This window comes from Hordeum vulgare, chromosome 5H (assembly GCF_904849725.1).
Source record: "Hordeum vulgare subsp. vulgare chromosome 5H, MorexV3_pseudomolecules_assembly, whole genome shotgun sequence".
Taxonomy (NCBI): Eukaryota; Viridiplantae; Streptophyta; class Magnoliopsida; order Poales; family Poaceae; genus Hordeum; species Hordeum vulgare.
The window spans coordinates 580,613,689-580,637,840 of record NC_058522.1 but is presented as its reverse complement, the minus strand read 5'-3'; the positions used below and the strand labels follow the sequence as shown (position 1 = coordinate 580,637,840).

At 43.8% G+C, this 24,152-nt stretch overlaps 1 protein-coding gene across 1 annotated transcript; it reads left to right on the top strand.

The window, feature by feature from the left end:
• The first annotated feature begins 1,608 nt into the window (after positions 1–1,608).
• Positions 1,609–5,802, top strand: LOC123395140 (receptor-like protein kinase At3g21340). The gene is made up of 13 exons (XM_045090073.1): positions 1,609–1,781; positions 1,883–2,435; positions 2,509–3,017; positions 3,104–3,242; positions 3,326–3,397; positions 3,506–3,577; positions 3,676–3,756; positions 3,844–4,004; positions 4,116–4,354; positions 4,473–4,599; positions 4,777–4,845; positions 4,931–5,123; positions 5,201–5,802. Exons 1-13 carry the CDS (start codon positions 1,682–1,684, stop codon positions 5,667–5,669), a joined length of 2,784 nt encoding a protein of 927 aa, XP_044946008.1. The 5' UTR covers positions 1,609–1,681; the 3' UTR covers positions 5,670–5,802.
• The last annotated feature ends 18,350 nt before the right edge of the window (positions 5,803–24,152 follow it).

The window sequence follows — 24,152 nt, the reverse complement described above, 5'->3', positions numbered from 1 at the left end:
ACACTTCCAACAATGCATACTTTGACTTTTATTCTCTTTATTTTTATTCCAAAATACAAAAATATCGTCAACCACATTATCATTTATTCACTCTATTCCCTATAGTAAAATGATGTTATAGTAAAATCGAACACGTCGAGTAGCATCTATCATTGAAGTTTTAGTATTACTTTTATTCACTCTATTCTTGAATATTATATCATCAGAGAAACAAAAAGTGAACGGTTACTTTTAAATCGTTAACTATTCTACATCAAAATATATTGCATCATCATGCAATCTGTACGAAGAAGGGAAGATGAGGCATATCATAGCATGCAAGATGCCATATTCCAAAGGTAACTAAACCATTTGAACAGGATACATATGAAAAATTATGTAGACAAGTTAACTAGTCTATCTAGTATTCTAAATAGGTTAAACTATTTATAAATTATTAAGTCTTTACTATTCAACCCGTGCGCGCAAGTGCTGAGGACTAGTATGCAATAATTTTCAACACGACAACAATGGATTGCTAGCTAGGTTTACTGGTTCCAAGTGGAAGCGTCTTCCTCGTCATCGATGACTCCAAGTCTCGTCGGTCGCGAGGCGGAGATTGGTCGCTCATCTCACAAGAGTCACATCACATGTCTTCCTGGCAAGTCTGCCGCCGACTCTTCCGTTGACCCTTGCAGACTTGCTACGTACTGCCGACCTTATTACCCACCGCAGAAGAAGGGGTGGCTGATACTTGTTATCAACGGCGAGTGGATATCTGGAGCCGAGCTAGCCTACTGTGATCATATATATATTAAGAAATTTAATTTTTGAAATCTGTGTCCTCCTTGACATGAACATCTGACAACCATCAGGTGGACCAGCTTTTATAGCAACTCTAGCAGACCCAGTATCGCGTCCCGATCCGTAACATAACCGCCAAAATACGGATCGGGACAGAAAAACCGATCAGACCCAGCATCCTGCCCCGACCCGTAAAAAAATTTAGAAGGCGCGGCAAAATCCTTATCCCAACCCGAAAAAACGCGGGTTTTCCTCTCGCGGTTGCGGTGCCCTGCATATAAAGCGGAAGCGATTGGTGGGGGACATTTCGTCCCGCGCTATTTTCCACCAACCATCTCTCCTCTCCCCCCTCACGCCGCCGTCGGCCGCCGCCCAAGATCCCGACGACAGCAGCCGGCAGGAGCACGCCCGAACTGCAAACGCGTTTTACGGACCGGTCGGATGCGGGGTTTACTAGAGTTGCTCTTAGTTAGCGAGTCACAGCCATCAGATTTTCATAACTGTACCCAGAGAGATATTTCTTTACTTCTAGTAGTATGTACTATCTTTTTCTGGACGCGGAGAGAGAGCAAGAGGAGTAGATGCAGTGAGAAAGATTCTCTGGCGACACCCCGTGAAGCATACTCTGTTGAATTTCAGACGCCTACATCATGACTCTTAACAAGTCGGACGAGTTCAAATCCTTGGCTGTCAGAATAGTTAGTCGTTTTGTTGCCCCGACCACAAACATCTCTTTCCGCATCCACGACTCTTCCGTCGACCCTTGCTGACTACCTAGCCAAGCCTAGCCTAGCGGAAATTGCTTACAGCATAAAAAGGGCCGGCTGATACTTGCTGCAGCCAACGAGTCTGGAGCGCCTGCTGGTGGTTAGTGCTTACAGTTGCCACTTGCTCATCAATGGAGCAACCAACGCCGAGAACGAGTGCAGTTGTGCCATGGTCGTTGCTGCTGCTCTGCCTCGTGAGCGGGGCACTGCAAGCTCGTGCCCAGCCCAACGGTATGATCAACAGTAGTATTTGTTTTCGGCAAAATTGGTGCACCTATGAATATGATTCAACAAATCGTTAATTTATCATTATATATGACTGAAAACTGCAGGTTTTATAAGCATAGACTGCGGGGGACCGACAGGCTACGTGGATGACACCACCGGGCTATCCTACACCACGGACGCCGGCTTCATCGACGCCGATGCCGGCAACAACCACAACATTTCTGTTGAATACATTACTCCGTCGACGCCCAAGAGCTGGTACAGCGTGCGCAGCTTCCCCAGTGAAACACGCAACTGCTACACTCTCAGCTCACTCGTGTCCGGACTCCAGTACCTTGTCCGGGGCAAGTTCTTGTACGGCAACTACGATGACCCCAACAGGCTACCCATCTTCGACCTCTACATCGGCGTTAACTTCTGGACAAGAGTGAACATCTTAGAAGCCGGCGCAGCGGTATATACAGAGGCCATCATGGTGGTGCCGAACGATTCCTTGCAGGTTTGCTTGATGAACACCGGCAGCGGGACGCCGTTCATCTCAGGACTGGATCTGAGGCCGCTAAAGAACAAGCTCTACCCACTGGCCAACGAGACGCAGGCCCTGGTCCTGCTACACAGGTTCAACTTCGGACCGACTGATAGCCACGACATTATCAGGTGAGAGAATAATCTAAATTACCCCCACATCCGCTCTCGGAAAACGCAACTGATATTGTTGAAACACAAGCAGGTACCCTTTGGATCCGTATGACCGGATATGGTTCCCTTTTGTCGACGCTACAGACTGGACTGACATGTCAACGGACATGAACGTGAACGCTGATGTCGACCAGCTCTTCCAGCCGCCTGAGGCAGTGATGCAGACGGCCATCACGCCGCGGAACGTCTCCAACAACATAGAGTTTAGCTTGGACCTCGAGAGTTTTCCTAGTGACCTGCGCCTGGGGTACATCTATACGTTGTACTTCTGTGAACTGGAGGACCTCAGCAGTAGTAATGCAGTACGGGAGTACTACATCAACCTGGATGACGTCCTGCAGGTGGAGTCCTCGGAAGAAGCCTACACTCCGACATACCTTGTGGACCGTTACTTCTACTCAACTGGGCCCTTTCAAGCCGACCAGTCCATTGTTATCTCCCTCAACGCCACCGCTGAGTCAACGCTGCCGCCCATCATAAACGCCATCGAGCTATTCGCCGTCATCGCAACCACCACCCTGGGTACTGACGAACAGGACGGTGCGACCATACACCTACATGAGCTGAAATTTGTCATTATCGTTCATGCACGTTGCTTAAAATTGTCTTTGGTTTTCTATTAACAGTATCTGCCATCACGGCTATCAAGGAGATGTACCAGGTGCACAAGAACTGGATGGGTGACCCGTGCGTTCCCAAGGCCCTCAACTGGGATGGCTTGACCTGCAGCTATGACGTATCCAAACCTCCAATAATTACAAACGTGTAAGTAATTCATATCTACACTGATTCAGGTTGTGTGGTAAACGGTAAAAGTAAAACTGACACACTTTGCTCTTAATTTGTAGAAACATGTCCTTCAATGGTCTCCGTGGTGGTATATCGCCAAATTTCGCAAATCTAAAGGACGTCCAATACTTGTACGTTCTGTTCTGTGTATCTACCAATTTTACCTTCCCTGCTGGTACATACTCCTTATGCCTTTTTGACATAAGTGGTGAAACAAAATATCACTCAATATGTTGCAGGGATCTCTCAAACAATAACCTTACAGGATCAATTCCAGATACCCTTGCACGATTACATTCATTAATACTTTTGTAAGTTTTGATGCCACTGTTGTGATTAACTTAATCTGAACGTTCCGATGCGTTTTTCTCCCACTCATGTCAATAGTATTTTACTTTAATTTTGATAGAGATCTCTCAAACAACAATCTAAATGGATCAATTCCGTTTGGACTTCTCAAAAAGATCGAAGATGGCTCCTTGAGTCTGAGGTCAGTTTCCTCATTTGGTTGATTACACCCTGCCTGGTACTGGTACTTACAAATTTTATTAACAAGTTTCATTTCATTTTCTTGTAGATATAGCAACAATCCTGATCTTTGTACTAATGGCAACTCATGTCAGCTTCCTGAAAGGGGCAGCAAAGTAGCCATCTACATAGCTGTTCCTGTAGTTGTGATTGTGGTGTTAGTGTTAGCGTCAGTACTATGCTTTTGCATGCAAAGAAAAAGGAAGCAAGGTGAGTCTTATGAATGAAAACACAAACTTTCTCTGATCCACTTCCCCTATGTGCGTGAAAAATTGAAAACCCATCATTGATCTTTTTTGTGGGATCGTGGCACGTACACAGGATCAATCAATTACTCCGTAAAGCTGACAAATGAAGGTGATGGGAATAGTTCACTTAGACTTGAGAACCGTCGGTTCACGTACATGGAACTGCAGATGATAACGAACAACTTCCAGCGAGTGCTTGGCCAAGGTGGGTTCGGGTATGTCTTCCAAGGCTCCCTGGAAGATGGCACTCAGGTGGCAGTAAAGTTGAGGTCTCATTCTTCAAATCAAGGTGTCAAGCAATTCCTCGCAGAGGTAGAACTTCTTGTTTTGCTACACGTAAATTTGTACCAGGAAATTTCACTAGAACTTCTTGTTTTGCCACACATAATTTGTACCAAGAAATTTCACTAAGGCATAATCACTTCTCCAGGCTCAAGTTTTAACACGGATCCATCATAGGAATCTTGTCTCCATGATTGGTTACTGCAAAGATGGGGTGCACATGGCACTTGTCTATGAGTACATGCCTCAAGGAACGCTACACGAGCACATTTCAGGTATACAAGTTGTTAATTCGACGGTATAAAATCAGAATGTGATCAGTATTCGCAATAAGATACATGCGTGTTAAAGTCCAAAAATGTCAGAGTGTTACGTCAGTTATTATTTATGTATGACCATTTAAAGTGACCACTGGTCTGAAATTCACAACTTCTATACATATATATTTGCAGGGAAACACAACAATGGGCTAGGTTTACCCTGGAGACAAAGACTCCGAGTCGCACTTGAATCTGCCCAAGGTACACCATTGACAATGCATTGACCTACTGTCAAACATGTTATGCTTAAAGAATATTGAGCATTTACTAGACTAGTGATGCGCAGGGCTGGAGTACCTACACAAAGGTTGCAACCCACCTATAATTCACAGGGATGTTAAGACCACCAACATTCTGTTAAACGCAAGACTAGAGGCCAAGATTGCCGATTTTGGAATGTCCAAGGCTTTCAACTATGAAGATAGCACCCATGTGTCCACCAACACGTTTGCCGGTACACATGGATATGTTGATCCAGAGTACGTTGATCTATTCCACTCTCCTCCAAAGTAACCTCTATGCGTGCAATGTTTTTGAGTTAAAAATACACCTCTAGGTATCAAAGAACAATGCAGCCGTCGACCAAGAGTGACGTGTACAGCTTTGGTGTCGTGCTGCTACAACTAGTCACGGGTAAGCCGGCCATTCTACGCGATCCCAAGCCCATAACAATCATCAACTGGACACGACAAGTGCTTGCACGGGGAGACATTGAAAGCATGGTGGACGCGCGTATGCAAGGTGATCATGACATCAATGCTGTTTGGAAGACTACAGAGATTGCGCTCATGTGCACTGAGCAAGCGCCCCAGCAGCGGCCCTCCATGATTGACGTGGTGATGCAACTACAAGAGTGCCTCGATCTCGAGTTAGGCAGTGGCAATGGTGGCAAAGACCCAAACATGGGCTACAATGTTGCCACTTACATGTCCATTGATGTGAGTCAAAACAACGGTACGTTTGAGATAGATCACAATTATACAACTGGGCCGCCAATGGATACAGGTCCAGCAGCCGCACGATGAAGACAACTTTGTGAACCCAATCTACCAGCCATCATGAATTCTCTTCTTTCATGATCAGATCTCTACAATAATTTTTACAACGTTTTACCTAGGTGTGTAATGTTCTTGCCATATGAAGTGTCTAGTTCAATTATTTTCTGAGTAAGATCCTCTCAATTTGTGGTTATTTTCTGAATTATCTCCTCGGTATCTATGTTTCAAAACAGCATTATTCGACATATGATAGATATTATGTTGAATAAATATGAAATAGAATAAAGAAGATGTGATATTTTTTTCATGTCTGCCACCGTTGTTTGAAAATGCTCGGTTTAGTTTGCGATGGTGTGCCCAAATGTATAGTTGAGCATTTGGCAGAACTTGTAGCAAAACAGAATTTTTCCCTTGGTTATACTAGCATCTATCTTTGTTACTTTCATATGTAGGTCCTTTTTTCATGAAGTTGTGCAAGATTTTTGATAAAGGACCCTTTTATTAACTCAAAATGTAGCATCAAGTGTACAAATCATGATGAGTAACACTCGGCCTCTATGTAACGAAGATGCACACAGCCAAACATCAGAAGTCTGACAAATAACTGAAAATAAACAAGAAACCAACATATTGGCAATAGTACAGTCATATAGGACAAACACCGCCTATGTCGAAGAAGGTGGTTGACCGATCCAAAGATTATGCTGCCACCCATGTCAGGTAAAACCCTCGTTCGCCACCCGCTCCAACCGTGGACACACCGCCTTGAACAGCGGCTCGAACTCCGTTCATTATAGCATAGACCACATACGAAGCAAATACATACAATGAAAAACAACTTGCAAAGCAGAAGAGTTTATATTACTGAAAACCAAATTATTTCTATATAGCCGAAGCGATCACAATAAGACCTATGCTCCCACCCTTAATAACGTTTTAAACCTATTTGAAGTTGTGCAAGATAGTTGATACTAGCATAGACTAACCGGCATGCACCCGCAAGTCACACCGATCGTCCACACTTGTACTACCAGAATAAACAATTATGCCGACGGCTTTTTCAATGCCTACGGCTTTTTGTCGGGGCCGTCGGCATAGATGGATCTATGCCTACATTCTTGAAAGAGCCGTCGGCACACAATAGCCGTCAACATATATCCATCTATGCCGACAGATGTTGTCAGCATAGAAAGGTCGTCGGCCTAGAGAGTACTATGCCTACAGCCACAGTCGGCATAAAACGCCGTCGGCGCAGATGTGGGCCCGACGACCGCCTCGCAACGGGGGCCTAACGCCGTTGAATCTATGCCGACGGCTCGACGGCTGGCCGTCGGCATAGATACGCAAACCACGTCACTAATCCGTGGTGCACCGACCAACCGATATACATATTTTTTTTCCTTGTGTATATTTTTTTTTATTTTTATGTATTATTAGTTGATTAAATTACATGTAACATGTGTCAATATAAATGTATTATTTTTTATGAATATATATGTACTTTGTATTTTTTTTGAGTACGTTAATAATGTACGTGCCGTCATGTTCTTTTGAATATAGGTCCTTATACTTCATTAAAATAAAAAACAGCTATGCCTGCAGAAGTGTTGTCGCGGTTGCAAACGTCCGGCACGCGTCCCCGGAGTGTGACCCCCTCACGTCCGGGGTGTGCCCCCTCACGGAAAATCAAAGGGCTAGATCTCGTGTTCAACTGCTACAGGGTTAGGCCGGACGGGGGCCATGGGGGTAGCAATTGTTGGGGAACGCCGCATGGGAAAAAAATATTTTCCTACGCGCACGAAGACCTATCATGGTGATGTCCATCTACGAGAGGGGATGAGTGATCTACGTACCCTTGTAGACCGTACAACAGAAGCGTTAGAGAACGCGGTTGATGTAGTGGAACGTCCTCACGTCCCTCGATCCGCCCCGCGAACAATCCCGCGATCAATCCCACGATCTAGTACCGAACGGACGACACCTCCGCGTTCAGCACACGTACAGCTCGACGATGATCTCGGCCTTCTTGATCCAGCAAGAGAGACGGAGAGGTAGAAGAGTTCTCCGGCAGCGTGACGGCGCTCCGGAGGTTGGTGATGACCTTGTCTCAGCAGGGCTCCGCCCGAGCTCCGCAGAAACGCGATCTAGAGGAAAAACTGTGGAGGTATGTGGTCGGGCTGCCGTGGAAAAGTTGTCTCAAATTAGCCCTAAAACCTCCGTATATATAGGTGGGAGGGAGGGGACCTTGCCTTGGGGCTCAAGGAGCCCCAAGGGGGTCGGCCGAGTCCAAGGGGGAGGACTCTCCCCCCCCCCCAAACCGAGTTGGACTAGGTTTGGTGGGAGGGAGTCCCCCTTCCTTCCCACCTCCTCCTTTTTTTTTCTTTCTCTCTTGATTTTCTTCTCCTTGGCGCATAGAGCCTTTTGGGCTGTCCCACCAGCCGACTAAGGGCTGGTGTGCCACCCTCAAGGCCTATGGGCTTCCCCGGGGTGGGTTGCCCCCCCCGGTGAACTCCCGGAACCCATTCCTCATTCCCGGTACATTCCCGGTAACTCCGAAAACCTTCCGGTAATCAAATGAGTTCATCCTATATATCAATCTTCGTTTCCGGACCATTCCGGAAACCCTCGTGACGTCCGTGATCTCATCCGGGACTCCGAACAACATTCGGTAACCAACCATATAACTCTAATACGCATAAAACAACGTCGAACCTTAAGTGTGCAGACCCTGCGGGTTCGAGAACTATGTAGACATGACCCGAGAGACTCCTCGGTCAATATCCAATAGCGGGACCTGGATGCCCATATTGGATCCTACATATTCTACGAAGATCTTATCGTTTGAACCTCAGTGCCAAGGATTCATATAATCCGTATGTCATTCCCTTTGTCCTTCGGTATGTTACTTGCCCGAGATTCGATCGTCAGTATCCGTATACCTATTTCAATCTCGTTTACTAGCAAGTCTCTTTACTCGTTCCGTAATACAAGATCCCGCAACTTACACTAAGTCACATTGCTTGCAAGGCTGGTGTGTGATGTTGTATTACCGAGTGGGCCCCGAGATACCTCTCCGTTATACGGAGTGACAAATCCCAGTCTCGATCCATACTAACTCAACTAACACCTTCGAGATACCTGTAGAGCATCTTTATAGTCACCCAGTTACGTTGCGACGTTTGATACACACAAAGCATTCCTCCGGTGTCAGTGAGTTATATGATCTCATGGTCGTAGGAATAAATACTTGACATGCGGAAAACAGTAGCAACAAAATGACACGATCAACATGCTACGTCTATTAGTTTGGGTCTAGTCCATCACGTGATTCTCCTAATGACGTGATCCAGTTATCAATCAACAACACCTTGTTCATAATCAGAAGACACTAACTATCTTTGATCAACTGGCTAGCCAACTAGAGCCTTGCTAGGGACGGTGTTTTGTCTATGTATCCACACATGTAAATGAGTCTTCATTCAATACAATTATAGCATGGATAATAAACGATTATGTTGATACAGGAATTATAATAATAACTATATTTATTATTGCCTCTAGGGCATAATTCCAACAGTCTCCCACTTGCACTAGAGTCAATAATCTAGCCCTCACATCACTATGTGAATTACATTGTAATAAATCTAACACCCATACAGTTCTGGTGTTGATCATGCTTTGGCCGTGGAAGAGGTTTAGTCAGCGGGTCCGCTACATTCAGATCCGTGTGCACTTCGCATATATTCACGTCCTCTCCCTCGACGTAGTCGCGGATGAGGTTGAAGCGTCGTTTGATGTGTCTGGTCTTCTTGTGAAACCGTGGTTCCTTTGCTAAGGCAATGGCACCAGTGTTGTCACAGAACAAGGTTATTGGATTCAGTGCGCTTGGCACCACTCCAAGATCCGTCATGAACTGCTTCATCCAGACACCCTCCTTAGCCGCCTCCGAGGCAGCCATGTACTCCGCTTCACATGTAGAATCTGCTACGACGCTTTGCTTGGAACTGCACCAGCTTACTGCACCCCCATTAAGAATAAATACGTATCCGGTTTGCGACTTAGAGTCGTCCGGATCTGTGTCAAAACTTGCATCGACGTAACCTTTTACGGCGAGCTCTTCGTCACCTCCATATACGAGAAACATCTCCTTAGTCCTTTTCAGGTACTTCAGGATATTCTTGACCGCTGTCCAGTGATCCACTCCTAGATTACTCTGGAACCTACCTGCCATACTTATGGCCAGGCTAACATCCGGTCTAGTGCACAGCATCGCATACATGATAGAACCTATGGCTGAAGCATAGGGGACGGAGCGCATATGCTCTCTATCTTCATCAGTTGCTGGGCACTGAGTCTTACTCAATCTCGTACCTTGTAGAACTGGCAAGAACCCTTTCTTGGACTGTTCCATTTTGAACCTCTTCAAAACTTTATCAAGGTATGTGCTTTGTGAACGTCCTATCAGGCGTTTTGATCTATCCCTATAGATCTTAATGCCTAGAATGTAAGCAGCTTCTCCTAGGTCCTTCATAGAGAAACTTTTATTCAAGTAACCTTTTATGCTCTCCAAAAACTCTACGTTTTTTCCAATCAGTAATATGTCATCCACATATAATATTAGAAACGCCACAGAGCTCCCACTCACTTTCTTGTAAATACAAGATTCTCCAACCACTTGTATAAACCCAAATGCTTTGATCACCTCATCAAAGCGTTTGTTCCAACTCCGAGATGCTTGCACCAGTCCATAAATGGATCGCTGGAGCTTGCACACCTTGTTAGCATTCTTAGGATCAACAAAACCTTCGGGCTGTATCATATACAACTCTTCCTTAAGGAAACCGTTAAGGAACGCCGTTTTGACATCCATCTGCCAGATTTCATAATCAAAAAATGCAGCTATTGCTAACATGATTTTGACGGACTTAAGCATCGCTACAGGTGAGAAAGTCTCATCGTAGTCAACTCCTGGAACTTGTGAAAAACCCTTTGCCACAAGTCAAGCTTTATAAACGGTCACATTGCCGTCAGCGGCTGTCTTCTTCTTAAAGATCCATTTGTTCTGAATAGCCTTGCGGCCCTTAGGTAGTATCTCCAAAGTCCACACTTTGTTCTCATACATGGATCCTATCTCGGATTTCATGGCTTCTAGCCATTTGTTGGAATCTGGCCCCACCATTGCTTCTTCATAATTTGCAGGTTCATTGTTGTCTAACAACATGATTGACAAGACGGGATTACCATACCACTCTGGAGCAACACGTGATCTCGTCGACCTGCGTGGTTCAACAGAAACTTGAACTGGAGTTTCATGATCATCATCATTAACTTCCTCCTCAACTGGCGTCGCAATGACAGAGGTTTCCCCTGCCCTGCGCCACCATCCAGAGGGATGAGAGGTTCGACAACCTCGTCAAGTTCTATCTTCCTCCCACTCAATTCTCTCGAGAGAAACTCCTTCTCGAGAAAAGCTCTGTTTTTAGCAACAAACACTTTGCCCTCGGATTTGAGATAGAAGGTGTACCCAACTATCTCTGTTGGGTAACCTATGAAGACGCACTTTTCCGCTTTGGGTTCCAGCTTTTCAGGCTGAAGCTTTTTGACATAAGCATCACATCCCCAAACTTTAAGAAACGACAATTTTGGCCTTTTGCCATACCACAGTTCGTATGGTGTCGTCTCAACGGATTTTGATGGTGCCCTATTTAAAGTGAATGCAGCTGTTTCTAATGCATAGCCCCAAAATGATAACGGCAAATCAGTAAGAGACATCATAGATCGCACCATCTCTAATAGAGTACGATTACGACGTTCGGACACACCATTACGCTGTGGTGTTCCAGGCGGTGTTAACTGTGAAACAATTCCACATTGTCTTAAGTGAGCACAAAACTCGAAACTCAGATATTCTCCCCCACGATCAGACCGCAGGAACTTGATCTTCTTGTTACGATGATTTTCCACTTCACTCTGAAATTGCTTGAACTTTTCAAATGTTTCAGACTTGTGCTTCATCAAGTAGACATAACCATATCTACTTAAATCGTCAGTGAAGGTGAGAAAATAACGATATCCGCCGCGTGCCTCCACGCTCATCGGACCACACACATCGGTATGTATGATTTCCAACAAGTCACTTGCACGCTCCATTGTTCCTGAGAACGGAGTCTTAGTCATCTTACCCATGAGGCATGGTTCGCACGTGTCAAGTGAATCAAAGTCAAGTGACTCCAAAAGTCCATCAGCATGGAGTTTCTTCATGCGCTTTACACCAATATGACCTAAGCGGCAGTGCCACAAAAATATGGCGCTATCATTGTTAACTCTAACTCTTTTGGTCTCAATGTTATGTATATGTGTATCGCTATCAAGATTCAATATGAACAATCCTCTCACATTCGGTGCATGACCATAAAAGATGTTACTCATAGAATTAGAACAACCATTATTCTCTGACTTAAAAGAGTAACCGTCTCGCAATAAACAAGATCCAGATATAATGTTCATGCTCAACGCAGGCACTAAATAACAATGATTTAAGTTCATCACTAATCCTGACGGTAACTGAAGTGACACTGTGCCGACGGCGATTGCATCAACCTTGGAACCATTTCCTACGCGCATCGTCACTTCATCTTTCGCCAGCCTTCGCCTATTCCGCAGTTCCTGTTTCGAGTTGCAAATATGAGCAACAGAACCGGTATCGAATACCCAGGCACTACTACGAGAGCCAGTTAAGTACACATCAATAACATGTATATCAAATATACCTGATTTTTCTTTGCCCGCCTTCTTATCTGCCAGATACTTGGGGCAATTGCGCTTCCAGTGACCCATACCCTTGCAATAGTAACACTCCGTTTCCGGCTTAGGTCCAGCTTTGGGTTTCTTCGTCGGATTGGCAACAGGCTTGCCACTCTTCTTCGAATTGCCCTTCTTGCCTTTGCCGTTTCTCTTGAAACTAGTGGTCTTATTCACCATCAACACTTGATGCTCTTTACGGAGTTCAGACTCTGCGACTTTCAGCATCGCAAACAACTCGCCGGGAGACTTGTTCATCCCTTGCATGTTGTAGTTCAACACAAAGCCTTTATAGCTTGGCGGCAGTGATTGAAGGATTCTGTCAGTGATAGCTTCTTGCGGGAGTTCAATCCCCAGCTCAGCTAAACGGTTTGAGTACCCAGACATTTTGAGCACATGCTCACTGACAGATGAGTTTTCCTCCATCTTGCAAGCATAGAATTTATCGGAGGTCTCATACCTCTCGATCCGGGCGTTCTTCTGAAAGATAAACTCCAACTCCTGGAACATCTCAAATGCTCCATGACGCTCAAAGCGACGTTGAAGTCCCGGTTCTAAGCCATACAAGACTGCACATTGAACTATTGAGTAGTCCTCCTTACGTGCCAACCAAGCGTTCTTAACATCCTGATCAGCCGTAGCGGGTGGTTCATCTCCTAACGCAGCATTAAGGACATAATCCTTCTTCCCAGCTTGTAAGATTAGCTTAAGATTACGAGCCTAGTCTACAAAGTTGCTTCCATCATCTTTCAACTTAGCTTTCTCTAGGAACGTATTAAAATTCAGGATGACTGTCGCGTGAGCCATGATCTACAACACAAATATATTCAAAGTGGACTTAGACTATGTTCAAGATAATTAGAGTTTAACTTAATCAAATTATACGCTAAACTCCCACTCAAAAAGTACATCTCTCTAGTCATTTGAGTGGTTCATGATCCACTTACACTAGCTCAAGTCCGATCATCACGTGAGTTGAGTATAGTTTCAGTGGTAAGCATCCCTATGCTAATCATATCATCTATATGATTCATGATCGACCTTTCGATCTCATGTGTTCCGAGGCCATGTCTGCACATGCTAGGCTCGTCAAGCTTAACCCGAGTGTTCCGCGTGCGCAACTGTTTTGCACCCGTTGTATGTGAACGTTGAGTCTATCTCACCCGATCATCACGTGGTGTCTCGAAACGACAAACTGTAGCAACGGTGCATAGTCGGGGAGAACACAATTTCGTCTTGAAATTTTAGTGAGAGATCATCTCATAATGCTACCGTCGTTCTAAGCAAAATAAGGTGCATAAAAGGATTAACATCACATGCAATTCATAAGTGACATGATATGGCCATCATCACGTGCTTCTTGATCTCCCTCACCAAAGCACCTGGCACGATCTTCTTTTCACCGGCGCCACAACATGATCATCCATCAACGTGTTGCCATCGGGGTTGTCGTGCTACTCATGCTATTACTACTAAAGCTACATCCTAGCAAAATAGTAAACGCATCTGCAAGCACAAACGTTAGTATAAAGACAACCCTATGGCTCCTGCCAGTTGCCGTACCATCGACGTGCAAGTTGATATTTCTATTACAACATGATCATCTCATACATCCAATATATCACATCACATCGTTGGCCATATCACATCACAAGCATACCCTGCAAAAACAAGTTAGACGTCCTCTAATTTTGTTGTTGCATGTTTTACGTGGTGACCAAGGGTATCTAGTAGGATCGCATCTTACTTACGCAAACACCACAACGGAGATATATGAGTTGCTATTTAACCTCATCCAAGGACCTCCTCGGTCAAATCTGATTCAACTAAAGTTGGAGAAACCGACACTTGCCAGTCATCTTTGAGCAAAGGGGGTTACTCGTAACGATGAAACCAGTCTCTCGTAAGCGTACGAGTAATGTCGGTCCAAGTCGCTTCAATCCAACAATACCGCGGAATCAAGAAAAGACTAAGGAGGGCAGCAAAGCGCACATCACCGCCCACAAAAACTTTTGTGTTCTACTCGAGAAGACATCTACGCATGAATCTAGCTCATGATGCCACTGTTGGGGAATGCCGCATGGGAAACAAAAATTTTCCTACGCGCACGAAGACCTATCATGGTGATGTCCATCTACGACAGGGGATGAGTGATCTACGTACCCTTGTAGACCGTACAGCAGAAGCGTTAGAGAACACGGTTGATGTAGTGGAATGTCCTCACGTCCCTCGATCCGCCCCGCGAACAATCCCGCGATCAATCCCACGATCTAGTACCGAACGGACGGCACCACCGCGTTCAGCACACGTACAGCTCGACGATGATCTCGGCCTTCTTGATCCAGCAAGAGAGACGGAGAGGTAGAAGAGTTCTCCGGCAGCGTGACGGCGCTCCGGAGATTGGTGATGACCTTGTCTCAGCAGGGCTCCGCCCGAGCTCCGCAGAAACGCGATCTAGAGGAAAAACTGTGGAGGTATGTGGTCGGGCTGCCGTGGAAAAGTCGTCTCAAATCAGCCCTAAAACCTCTGTATATATAGGTGGGAGGGAGGGGACCTTGCCTTGGGGCTCAAGGAGCCCCAAGGGGGTCGGCCGAGTCCAAGGGGGGAGGACTCTCCCCCCAAACCGAGTTGGACTAGGTTTGGTGGGAGGGAGTCCCCCTTCCTTCCCACCTCCTCCTTTTTTTTCTTTCTCTCTTGATTTTCTTCTCCTTGGCGCATAGAGCCTTTTGGGCTGTCCCACCAGCCCACTAAGGGCTGGTGTGCCACCCTCAAGGCCTATGGGCTTCCCCGGGGTGGGTTGCCCCCCCGGTGAACTCCCGGAACCCATTCGTCATTCCCGGTACATTCCCGATAACTCCGAAAACCTTCCGGTAATCAAATGAGGCCATCCTATATATCAATATTCGTTTCCGGACCATTCCGGAAACCCTCGTGACGTCCGTGATCTCATCCGGGACTCCAAACAACATTCGGTAACCAACCATATAACTCTAATACGCATAAAACAACGTTGAACCTTAAGTGTGCAGACCCTGCGGGTTCGAGAACTATGTAGACATGACCCGAGAGACTCCTCGGTCAATATCCAATAGCGGGACCTGGATGCCCATATTGGATCCTACATATTCTACGAAGATCTTATCGTTTGAACCTCAGTGCCAAGGATTCATATAATCCCGTATGTCATTCCCTTTGTCCTTCGGTATGTTACTTGCCCGAGATTCGATCGTCAGTATCCGTATACCTATTTCAATCTCGTTTACTGGCAAGTCTCTTTACTCGTTCCGTAATACAAGATCCCGCAACTTACACTAAGTTACAATGCTTGCAAGGCTTGTGTGTGATGTTGTATTACCGAGTGGAACCCGAGATACCTCTCCGTTCACACGGAGTGACAAATCCCAGTCTTGATCCATACTAACTCAACTAACACCTTCGGAGATACCTGTAGAGCATCTTTATAGTCACCCAGTTACGTTGCGACGTTTGATACACACAAAGCATTCCTCCGGTGTCAGTGAGTTATATGATCTCATGGTCATAGGAATAAATACTTGACACGCAGAAAACAGTAGCAACAAAATGACACGATTAACATGCTACGTCTATTAGTTTGGGTCTAGTCCATCACTTGATTCTCCTAATGACGTGATCCAGTTATCAATCAACAACACCTTGTTCATAATCAGAATACACTAACTATCTTTGATCAACTGGCTAGCCAACTAGAGGCTTGCTAGGGACGGTGTTTTGTCTATGTATCCACACATGTAAATGAGTCTTCATTCAATACAATTATAGCATGGATAATAAACGATTATCTTGATACAGGAATTATAATAATAACTATATTTATTATTGCCTCTAGGGCATAATTCCAACAGCAATGGCACCAGAGCGTTGCACCGGCCCCTCATACATGTCGTACGGTGTGGTGCCATGTTCGAAGAGGCGACACGCGTCTCCCGGGTGTGGCCCCCCTCACGGACGGCGCCAGTGCCGGCTCCTGGGAAGGGGGAAACGGCCGCGTCGGGTCTACACGGAGGGGTTCTTGCATGGGTTTGCCCTGGACATTGCTCCCAAGTGTTCCTATGGGCTGAGCTATCATAACCAGGTGGATGAGTCGACTAGTCAAAACCCGTCTGACGCAAGTCAAAAGCCTAGATCTACGGGTCAACGAGGCTAGGTTTAGTCCGATCGGGTGGCTGTCGGGGGTAGCTATGCCACCGAAACATCACGTCGGGTCCTCATGCATGTGTGAAAGTGATGTGACATGCATAGACGCCCGTCGCGACGCTTCGGGGGTGTGTCCCACCTTCATGGACGGCACTGCCGCCGTCACTTTGAGGGGCAAATGTGCGCGTCGGGTCGACATGGAGGAAACCTAGTGATGGGTTGTGCTCATACCATGTTCTTAAATGTTCGCTCATTGAGTATTCTAACAAATTCATGATGAGTGCATGTCCCTCTCAAAAAGGTGTGCAACAAGGATGATTGTGATAAAACAAAAAGAAAAGACTCCTATAGTACATGACGCTCCAAGCAAAACACATATCATGCGGGAAATAAAAATATAGCTCCAAGTAACGTTACCGATGGATTGAAGACGAAAGAGGGGATGCCTTCCGAGGGCATCCCCAAGCTTAGGCTTTTTGGTGTCTTTGAATTTGGCTTGCGATGACTTGGGCATCCCCAAGCTTAGGCTCTTTCCACTCTTTGTTCCATTGTCCATAAGAACATCACCCAAAACTTGAAAATGCAAGAGATGAGTTTGCGACACTTACTTGGATGAGTTCTTGACTTGATCCTCCCCGGCAACGGCGCCAGAAATTGGCACGTTGACGGGAGACTATTCTTAACTTGATCCTCCCCGGCAACAGTGCCAGAAATTCTTCTGCTACGTCGACAGAAACCTTCTGTCGTCTCTTGAGCTTGCGTTGGTTTTTCCCTTGAAGAGGAAAGCGCGATGCAGCACAGGAGTAGTAAGTATTTCCCTCAGTTTGAGAACCAAGGTATCAATCCAGTAGGAGAATCGCGCCAAGTCCAAAGTACCTGCACAAACACAAAAGAGCTTGCACCCAACGCTATAAAGGGGTTGTCAATCCCTTCAAGATTGATTGCAAAGTGAGATCTGAAGGCGAAAAGTGCAACGAAGTAAAAGAGTAAGGCTGAAAATATGGTGTGAAGTAGACCCGGGGGCCATAGTGTTCGCTAGAGTCTTCTCTCAAGATAGCAAATATTACGGTTGGTGAACAAATTACTGTCGAGCAATTGATAGAACCGCGCAAAGTCATGACGATATATAAGGCAATGATCATACACATAGGCATCACATCCGAGACAAGTAGACCGATACTTTCTGCATCTACTACTATTACTCCACACATCGACCGCTATCCAGCATGCATCTAGTGTATTGAGTTCATGACGAACAGAGTAACACCTTAAGCAAGATGACATGATGTAGAGGGATAATCTCAAACCAATGATGAAAATCCCATCATTTTACCCTTGATGGCAACAACACGATGCGTGCCTCGCTACCCCTTCTGTCACTGGGTGAGGTCACCGCACGGTATGAACCCAAAAACAAGCACTTATCCCATTGCAAGAATCATAGATCAAGTTGGCCAAACAAAACCCACAACTCGAAGAGAATTACAAGGATATGAAATCATGCATATAAGAGATCAGAAGAAACTCAAATAAGATTCATAGATAATCTGATCATAAATCCACAATTCATCGGATCTCGACAAAACACACCGCAAAAGAAGATTACATCGGATAGATCTCCATGAAGATCATGGAGAACTTTGTATTGAAGATCCAAGAGAGAGAAGAAGCCATCTAGCTACTAGCTATGGACCCGTAGGTCTATGGTGAACTACTCACGCATCATAGGAGAGGTCATGGTGTTGATGAAGAAGCCCTCTGTATTCGAATCCCCCCTCCGGCAGGGCACCAAAACGTGCCCTAGATGGGATATTGCGGAGACAGAAGCTTGCGGCGGCGGAAAAGTACTTTCGATGATCTCCTGATTTTTTCTAGAATTTTTGGGAATATATAGGCGAAAGACCTAGGGCAGAGGTGGCCCAGGGAGCCCACAAGCCTGGGAGGCGCGGGCCCGCCTGGCCGCAGCTAGGGGGCTTGTGGGGTCCCTGGTGGCCCCCTGCCTTGGTTCTCAAGTTCCCCGATCTTCTTCTGTTTCGGAAAAAATCTTTTTGGAAGTTTCGTTCCGTTTGTACTCCGTTTAAAATCCTCCTATGAAAAGGGTCAAAAACACGGAAAAAAAGGAACTGGCACTTGGCAATGCGTTAATAAGTTAGTCCCAAAAAAGATATAAAAGGCATACAAAACATCCAAAGTTTGACAAGATAATAGCATGAAACTATCAAAAATTATAGATATGTTGGAGCGGTATCAGGATGATGTGTTACAGAACAAGTAAAGAGACTTGTCGGTAACGAGATTGAATAAGGTATAGGGATACCGATGATCGAATCTCGGACAAGTATCATACCGATAGACAAAGGGAATTGCATACGAGATTGATTGAATCCTTGACATCGTGGTTCATCCGATGAGATCATCATGGAACATGTGGGAACCAACATGGTTATCCAGACCCCCGGTGTTGGTTATTAGCCGGAGAGATGTCTCGGTCATGCCTACATGTCTCCCGAACCCGTAGGGTCTACACAATTAAGGTTCGATGACGCTAGGGTTATAGGGAAATAGAGTATGTGGTTACCGAAGGTTGTTCGGAGTCCCGGATTAGATCCCGGACGTCACGAGGAGCTCCATAATGATCCGGAGGTAAAGATTGATATATATGAAGTCCTGGTTTGGTCACCGAAAAAGTTTCGGGCTCATCGGTAGTGTACAAGGAGTGTCGGGAGGGTGTCGGAGGACCCCCGGGAGGGGTGTAACGACCAAAGGACTTCATGGGCTGTTAGAGGAGGTGGACCAGCCCTTATTGGGTTGGCCAAGGCCTTCCCTTAAAGGCCCATGCGACTAGGGATAAAGATATAAGGCAAAAGAGGATTTAAAAGGAAGGGATCCACCTCCCTTGTGGGAGGTGGCCTCCTCCCTAGCTCCGCCGAACCTCTCCTCCTTGGAGAAGGGGCCAAGGCAGCCCTCCCTCTCCCTCCTCCTATATATACTTGAGGTTTTGGAGCCTTTGAGACACAATTGATCTATCCACGGCGCAGCCATACTTCTCCTCGTCCTCGTCCTCCATAGTGCTTGGCGAAGCCCTGTCGGAGTACCATGTAGCTCCACCGTCACCATGTCGTCATGCTGCCGGAGCTCTCCCTCAACATCTCCTCCATCCTTGCTGGATCAAGGCGTTGAAGACGTCACCAGGCTGCACGTGTGTTGAACGCGGAGGCGCCGACGTTCGGTGCATAGATCGGCATCTACCGCGATCTGAATCGCTGAGTACGACTCCATCAACTGCGTTCTAGCAATGCTTCCGCTTAGCGATCTTCAAAGGTATGAATATGCTCTACAACCTCTCTCATTGTTGGTTTCTCCATAGATAGATCCTTGTATGGCGTAGAGAAATTTTTGAAATTACTACGATCCCCAACAGTAGCATCCCGAAGCTTAGATGATTGAGACTTCTTGTAATATTTATTTGGGGTGCCTTGGTCATCCCCAAACTTGAGATTTTGTGTCTGTTTCAATTCTCTAATATCCTGGTTTCACGTAAGTCTCAAAAACTTCATCCACGCAAAACTTAAAAAAGACTCGTAAGATAGGTTAGTACACATAAGAATAAATCAATACTTCATGTATTGCCAAGACAAGTTTCATAATAATTTTCAAACATTAGGTAATGTATAATAGCCATGAAAACTTTAGGATAAGTAGAAAACAAAAAGTATGACAGCAATCTATACAAACAGAACAGTCTGTAAATATCCATTTAAACAGTGTACTTACGTAACTCCAACAATTCTAAAAATTTAGGACATGATAAATCATTTATATGATTGTACTGTGGAAAAAAATTCAGAAATTTTTCATGTTCAGTAAAATCTTATAATTCAAATACAACAGAAAAAGTTTCTGTTTTGTACAGCACACATTACACATGCAATTCAAGCATTCCAAAGGTCATTCCTGGAAATGTTCATTGAAAAACAATATTATAAATAACATCTAACAGAGAAAAACAAAATAAAATGACGCACCAAGCAAAACACATATCATATGACGAATAAAAATATAGCTCCAAGTAAGATATACCGATAGTGCTGGAGACGAAAGAGCGGACGCCTGGCTGGGCATCCCCAAGCTTAGATGCTTGATTCTTTCTTGGATATTACCTTGGGGTGCCTTGGTAATCACCAAGCTTATTTTCTAGATGCTCCTTATTCACCTCATCTTGGCATCTCACCCAAAACTCACACAAAACTTAGCGGAACTTCATGAGACAGGTTAGTGTGATAAACATAGATCATTCTCTTAGGTACTGCCAAGACAAGATTCATAATTTTTATCACATGATACCTATTGTATAATTCCCATAATTTATATCTCTAAATATAAGCTATGGAAACACTAAAGCATGCAAACTATGCATGCAAAACAGAATCTATAAAAATACAGTTTGTAAAATTCTGAATGAACACCATACTTCCATGACTCTAAAAATACTTAACAATTAGGACAACGTGGAGAATTTGCATGGCAATTTTGTGTAAAAATAACAGAGTTTTTGTCTCTCTAGTAAAATCACATAATTCATATACTGGACGCAAAAGATTATGTTTTTGTACAGAATCAAACAAACAAGTAAAAGCTATAAAACATGATTACTATAGTCGGTTAACCATTTTATCACTCAAAAACAGTAGGTAGAAGTATTGGGTTGACTCCCAACAAGCGCTTTTCTTTAATGCCTTTTAGCTAGGCATGATGACTTCAATGATGCTCACGTAAGAAGGTAGTAATTGAACATGCAAGAGAGCATCATGAATCTCATGGAAAGCATATTTAAGTCTATCCCACTTTCTATGCATAGCAATTTTGCAATCAAACAATTTCTTGTAGAAAGAATCAGCTTGCATACCAAGGCGAAACAAGCATGACTTCAGAACTTTGAACACATAGAGAGGAAACTTGATATTATTGTAATTCCTACAAGCATATGTTCCTCTCTCATAATAATTTTCAGTAGAATCATCAAGGAATACAACAATTTAACTATCACGTAAAGCATTATTTTCATGATGCACAAGCATATAATTTTTATTACTCTTCTCATAGGAAAGCTTTTCATACATAACAATGGGAGTATCATATGAAACTTGAATACTATAAATTGATTCCACATTAAAAGGGTAATGTTCATAAAAAAGAGTATTCATAAATATGAGAAGTTTTGTAATAATAGTCATCACTACTTTCTATGACATAAGTATCATCACAATAGTCATCATAAGTAGCAACTTTTTTCTCATCGTAATCAATTGAAACCTCTTCCAAGATAGTGGAATCTTTACTAAATAAAGTCATGACCTCTTCAAATCCAATTTTATCATAATAATAAGATTCAACACTCTAAAAAATGGTGGGATCATTAGTACCAAGAGTTGCCACTCTTCCAAACCCACTTTCATAAAAATTGCAATCATCATAAATAGGAGGCATGCAATCATCATAAAAAAATTGATCATTCAAAGTAGTGGGACTAAAAAGATCATCTTCATTATCCATAGAATCCCCAAGCTTGGGGAACACATCTATTGCAGCAAATATATTTTTAAATGTGTCATTCTCATCAAGCATAGCATCCACAAGCTTGTGAGTTTTCATATGATTAGCATAATCATCAATAGAATGAATAGCACCAATAGCAAAACGATTATTATCATCATAACTTTTGAAGTTGGTGTCAAAAATATTTTCAATATTATAAGGGGTATCATTATCTTCCCAGCCATCCTCGTCAAAACAAGTAGTAGGCATAACAAAATAATCATCAAGCGTATCATCGTCCATACTTCTTTCGTATTCATTCTCAACATTATTTGGGAGAGATACATTTTTACCTCTACTTTTCCTTGTTTTCTTCTTCGCCACCTTATGTGTAGGTTTAAGAAATTTATCTAAGCTTATTGTTGAATATATGGGAAGCTCCTCCTTGCAACCTGATTCATTATGAGAAACAAATAGGAGGGTATTGTGAGACCTTTACCTTGTCATTAGTATTCCTTCTATATTCTAGTTGTTTTCCCGTTTTTATATAGTTGGCAATATAAGCGTTTTCAATGCAATTCACTATGAAAAATATATAGATTTCTTGTAGATCAGTTTGATTATCATTAGTGATAAGCAATATATCAAATCAATCATTTTTATGTGACAATTCTTCTCACCCCAAAAATAAACAATGTTCATTATAGAGTTCACCGGAGATCAAATTATCACAATATTTGGAGACGGTTTGATCAGAAAATGCACACATTGGAAATTAAATTGACCAACCCTATTGCAAAGTTCACAAGTAATGGGACGAAGGGAGCACAATCTTGTGGCAAGTTCATCATCACCTTAAGCCATCAATTGGTTTTATCGTGTTTATGCTTCTTACAAAATCTATCATCCTTATATGGCATGTCTTCATAATTTTATTCACTCCATAAAAAATAACATGCTTATATGAAATCTTTTTAGCGTGACTAGTGCAATCATCATTAGCATCGTATTCAGAGAATTCATACTAACAATATTACTATCATGCTCATCATTCAAGGAATTCACATTAAGCAGTTTTATAAATTCTTCATCTAACAATTGAGCATAATTTTCTGAACCATCATTTTCACGAAAGACATTATAAATATAAAGCAAATGAGGCAAGCAAATTCCATTTTTTATAGTTTTCTTTTATAAAACCAAACTAGTGGAAAGCAAGAAATTAAAAGATTTAATAGCAAGATCTGCTTGCCCCTTGGGCCTTTGATTAATATATACAAATGGGGGCCACCGGTGATTAATTGTTCAAAAAAGACACACATCGGCCAAAGATGAGTGGGCGAATGCACCATATTAGACGGAGCCACGGCGAGATCATTCCAATACTGCCTAGGATGCACCAGATACGGTCGAGGAAAGACCGGGGGAAATGGCCAAAGACTGCTAGGAACAGGCTTAGCTCCAAACAAAGGGCCTCGACGGCAATGGCAGATCCAGATCAACATGGCTGGGTGATCCAACAATGTAATTATTCATAGAAATATATATATATATGTTTTTTCTATGATATATAGACTATGTCGAAATCTTTGGGTGGTCCATGGAGGTCGCACAACCAAGTAGCCACCGGCGAACACACATACTCCTTTTGTGCGTCAGTTTAGTTTTTTCGCCAGAGTTGCATCTCTGTGGAGTTGTATGGGTTGTTCCTCCGTTGTCGTTTACTATATCATAAACCACACAAGAAAAATTGATTTAAGTGAAATAAACAACCAAATGTAGAGTAATTCTGCATGACATTTTTTCAATATGGCAAAATTGAGTTAAGTTAAATAAACAACCAAATGTACAGTAATTCTGCACGACATTTTTTTAATATGCAAGTGTGGAAACCTGCAACGCTGCCCTGATTATATTCCATCTACTGAAGACGACAGAGATAACAGAGAAAGCACATACTCCTCTGTAAAGAAGTCTAAGATCGTTTAGATTTTTTTT

What these genes read in the sequence shown, in the direction of transcription:
- LOC123395140 (XM_045090073.1), top strand. Translation starts at nt 1,682, where the DNA reads ATGGAGCAACCAACGCCGAGAACGAGTGCAGTTGTGCCATGGTCGTTG. An exon ending in GATGGCTCCTTGAGTCTGAG is followed by an intron (nt 3,757 to 3,843) that starts GTCAGTTTCCTC and finishes ATTTTCTTGTAG; the next exon opens with ATATAGCAACAATCCTGATC. An exon ending in TCAAGCAATTCCTCGCAGAG is followed by an intron (nt 4,355 to 4,472) that starts GTAGAACTTCTT and finishes TCACTTCTCCAG; the next exon opens with GCTCAAGTTTTAACACGGAT.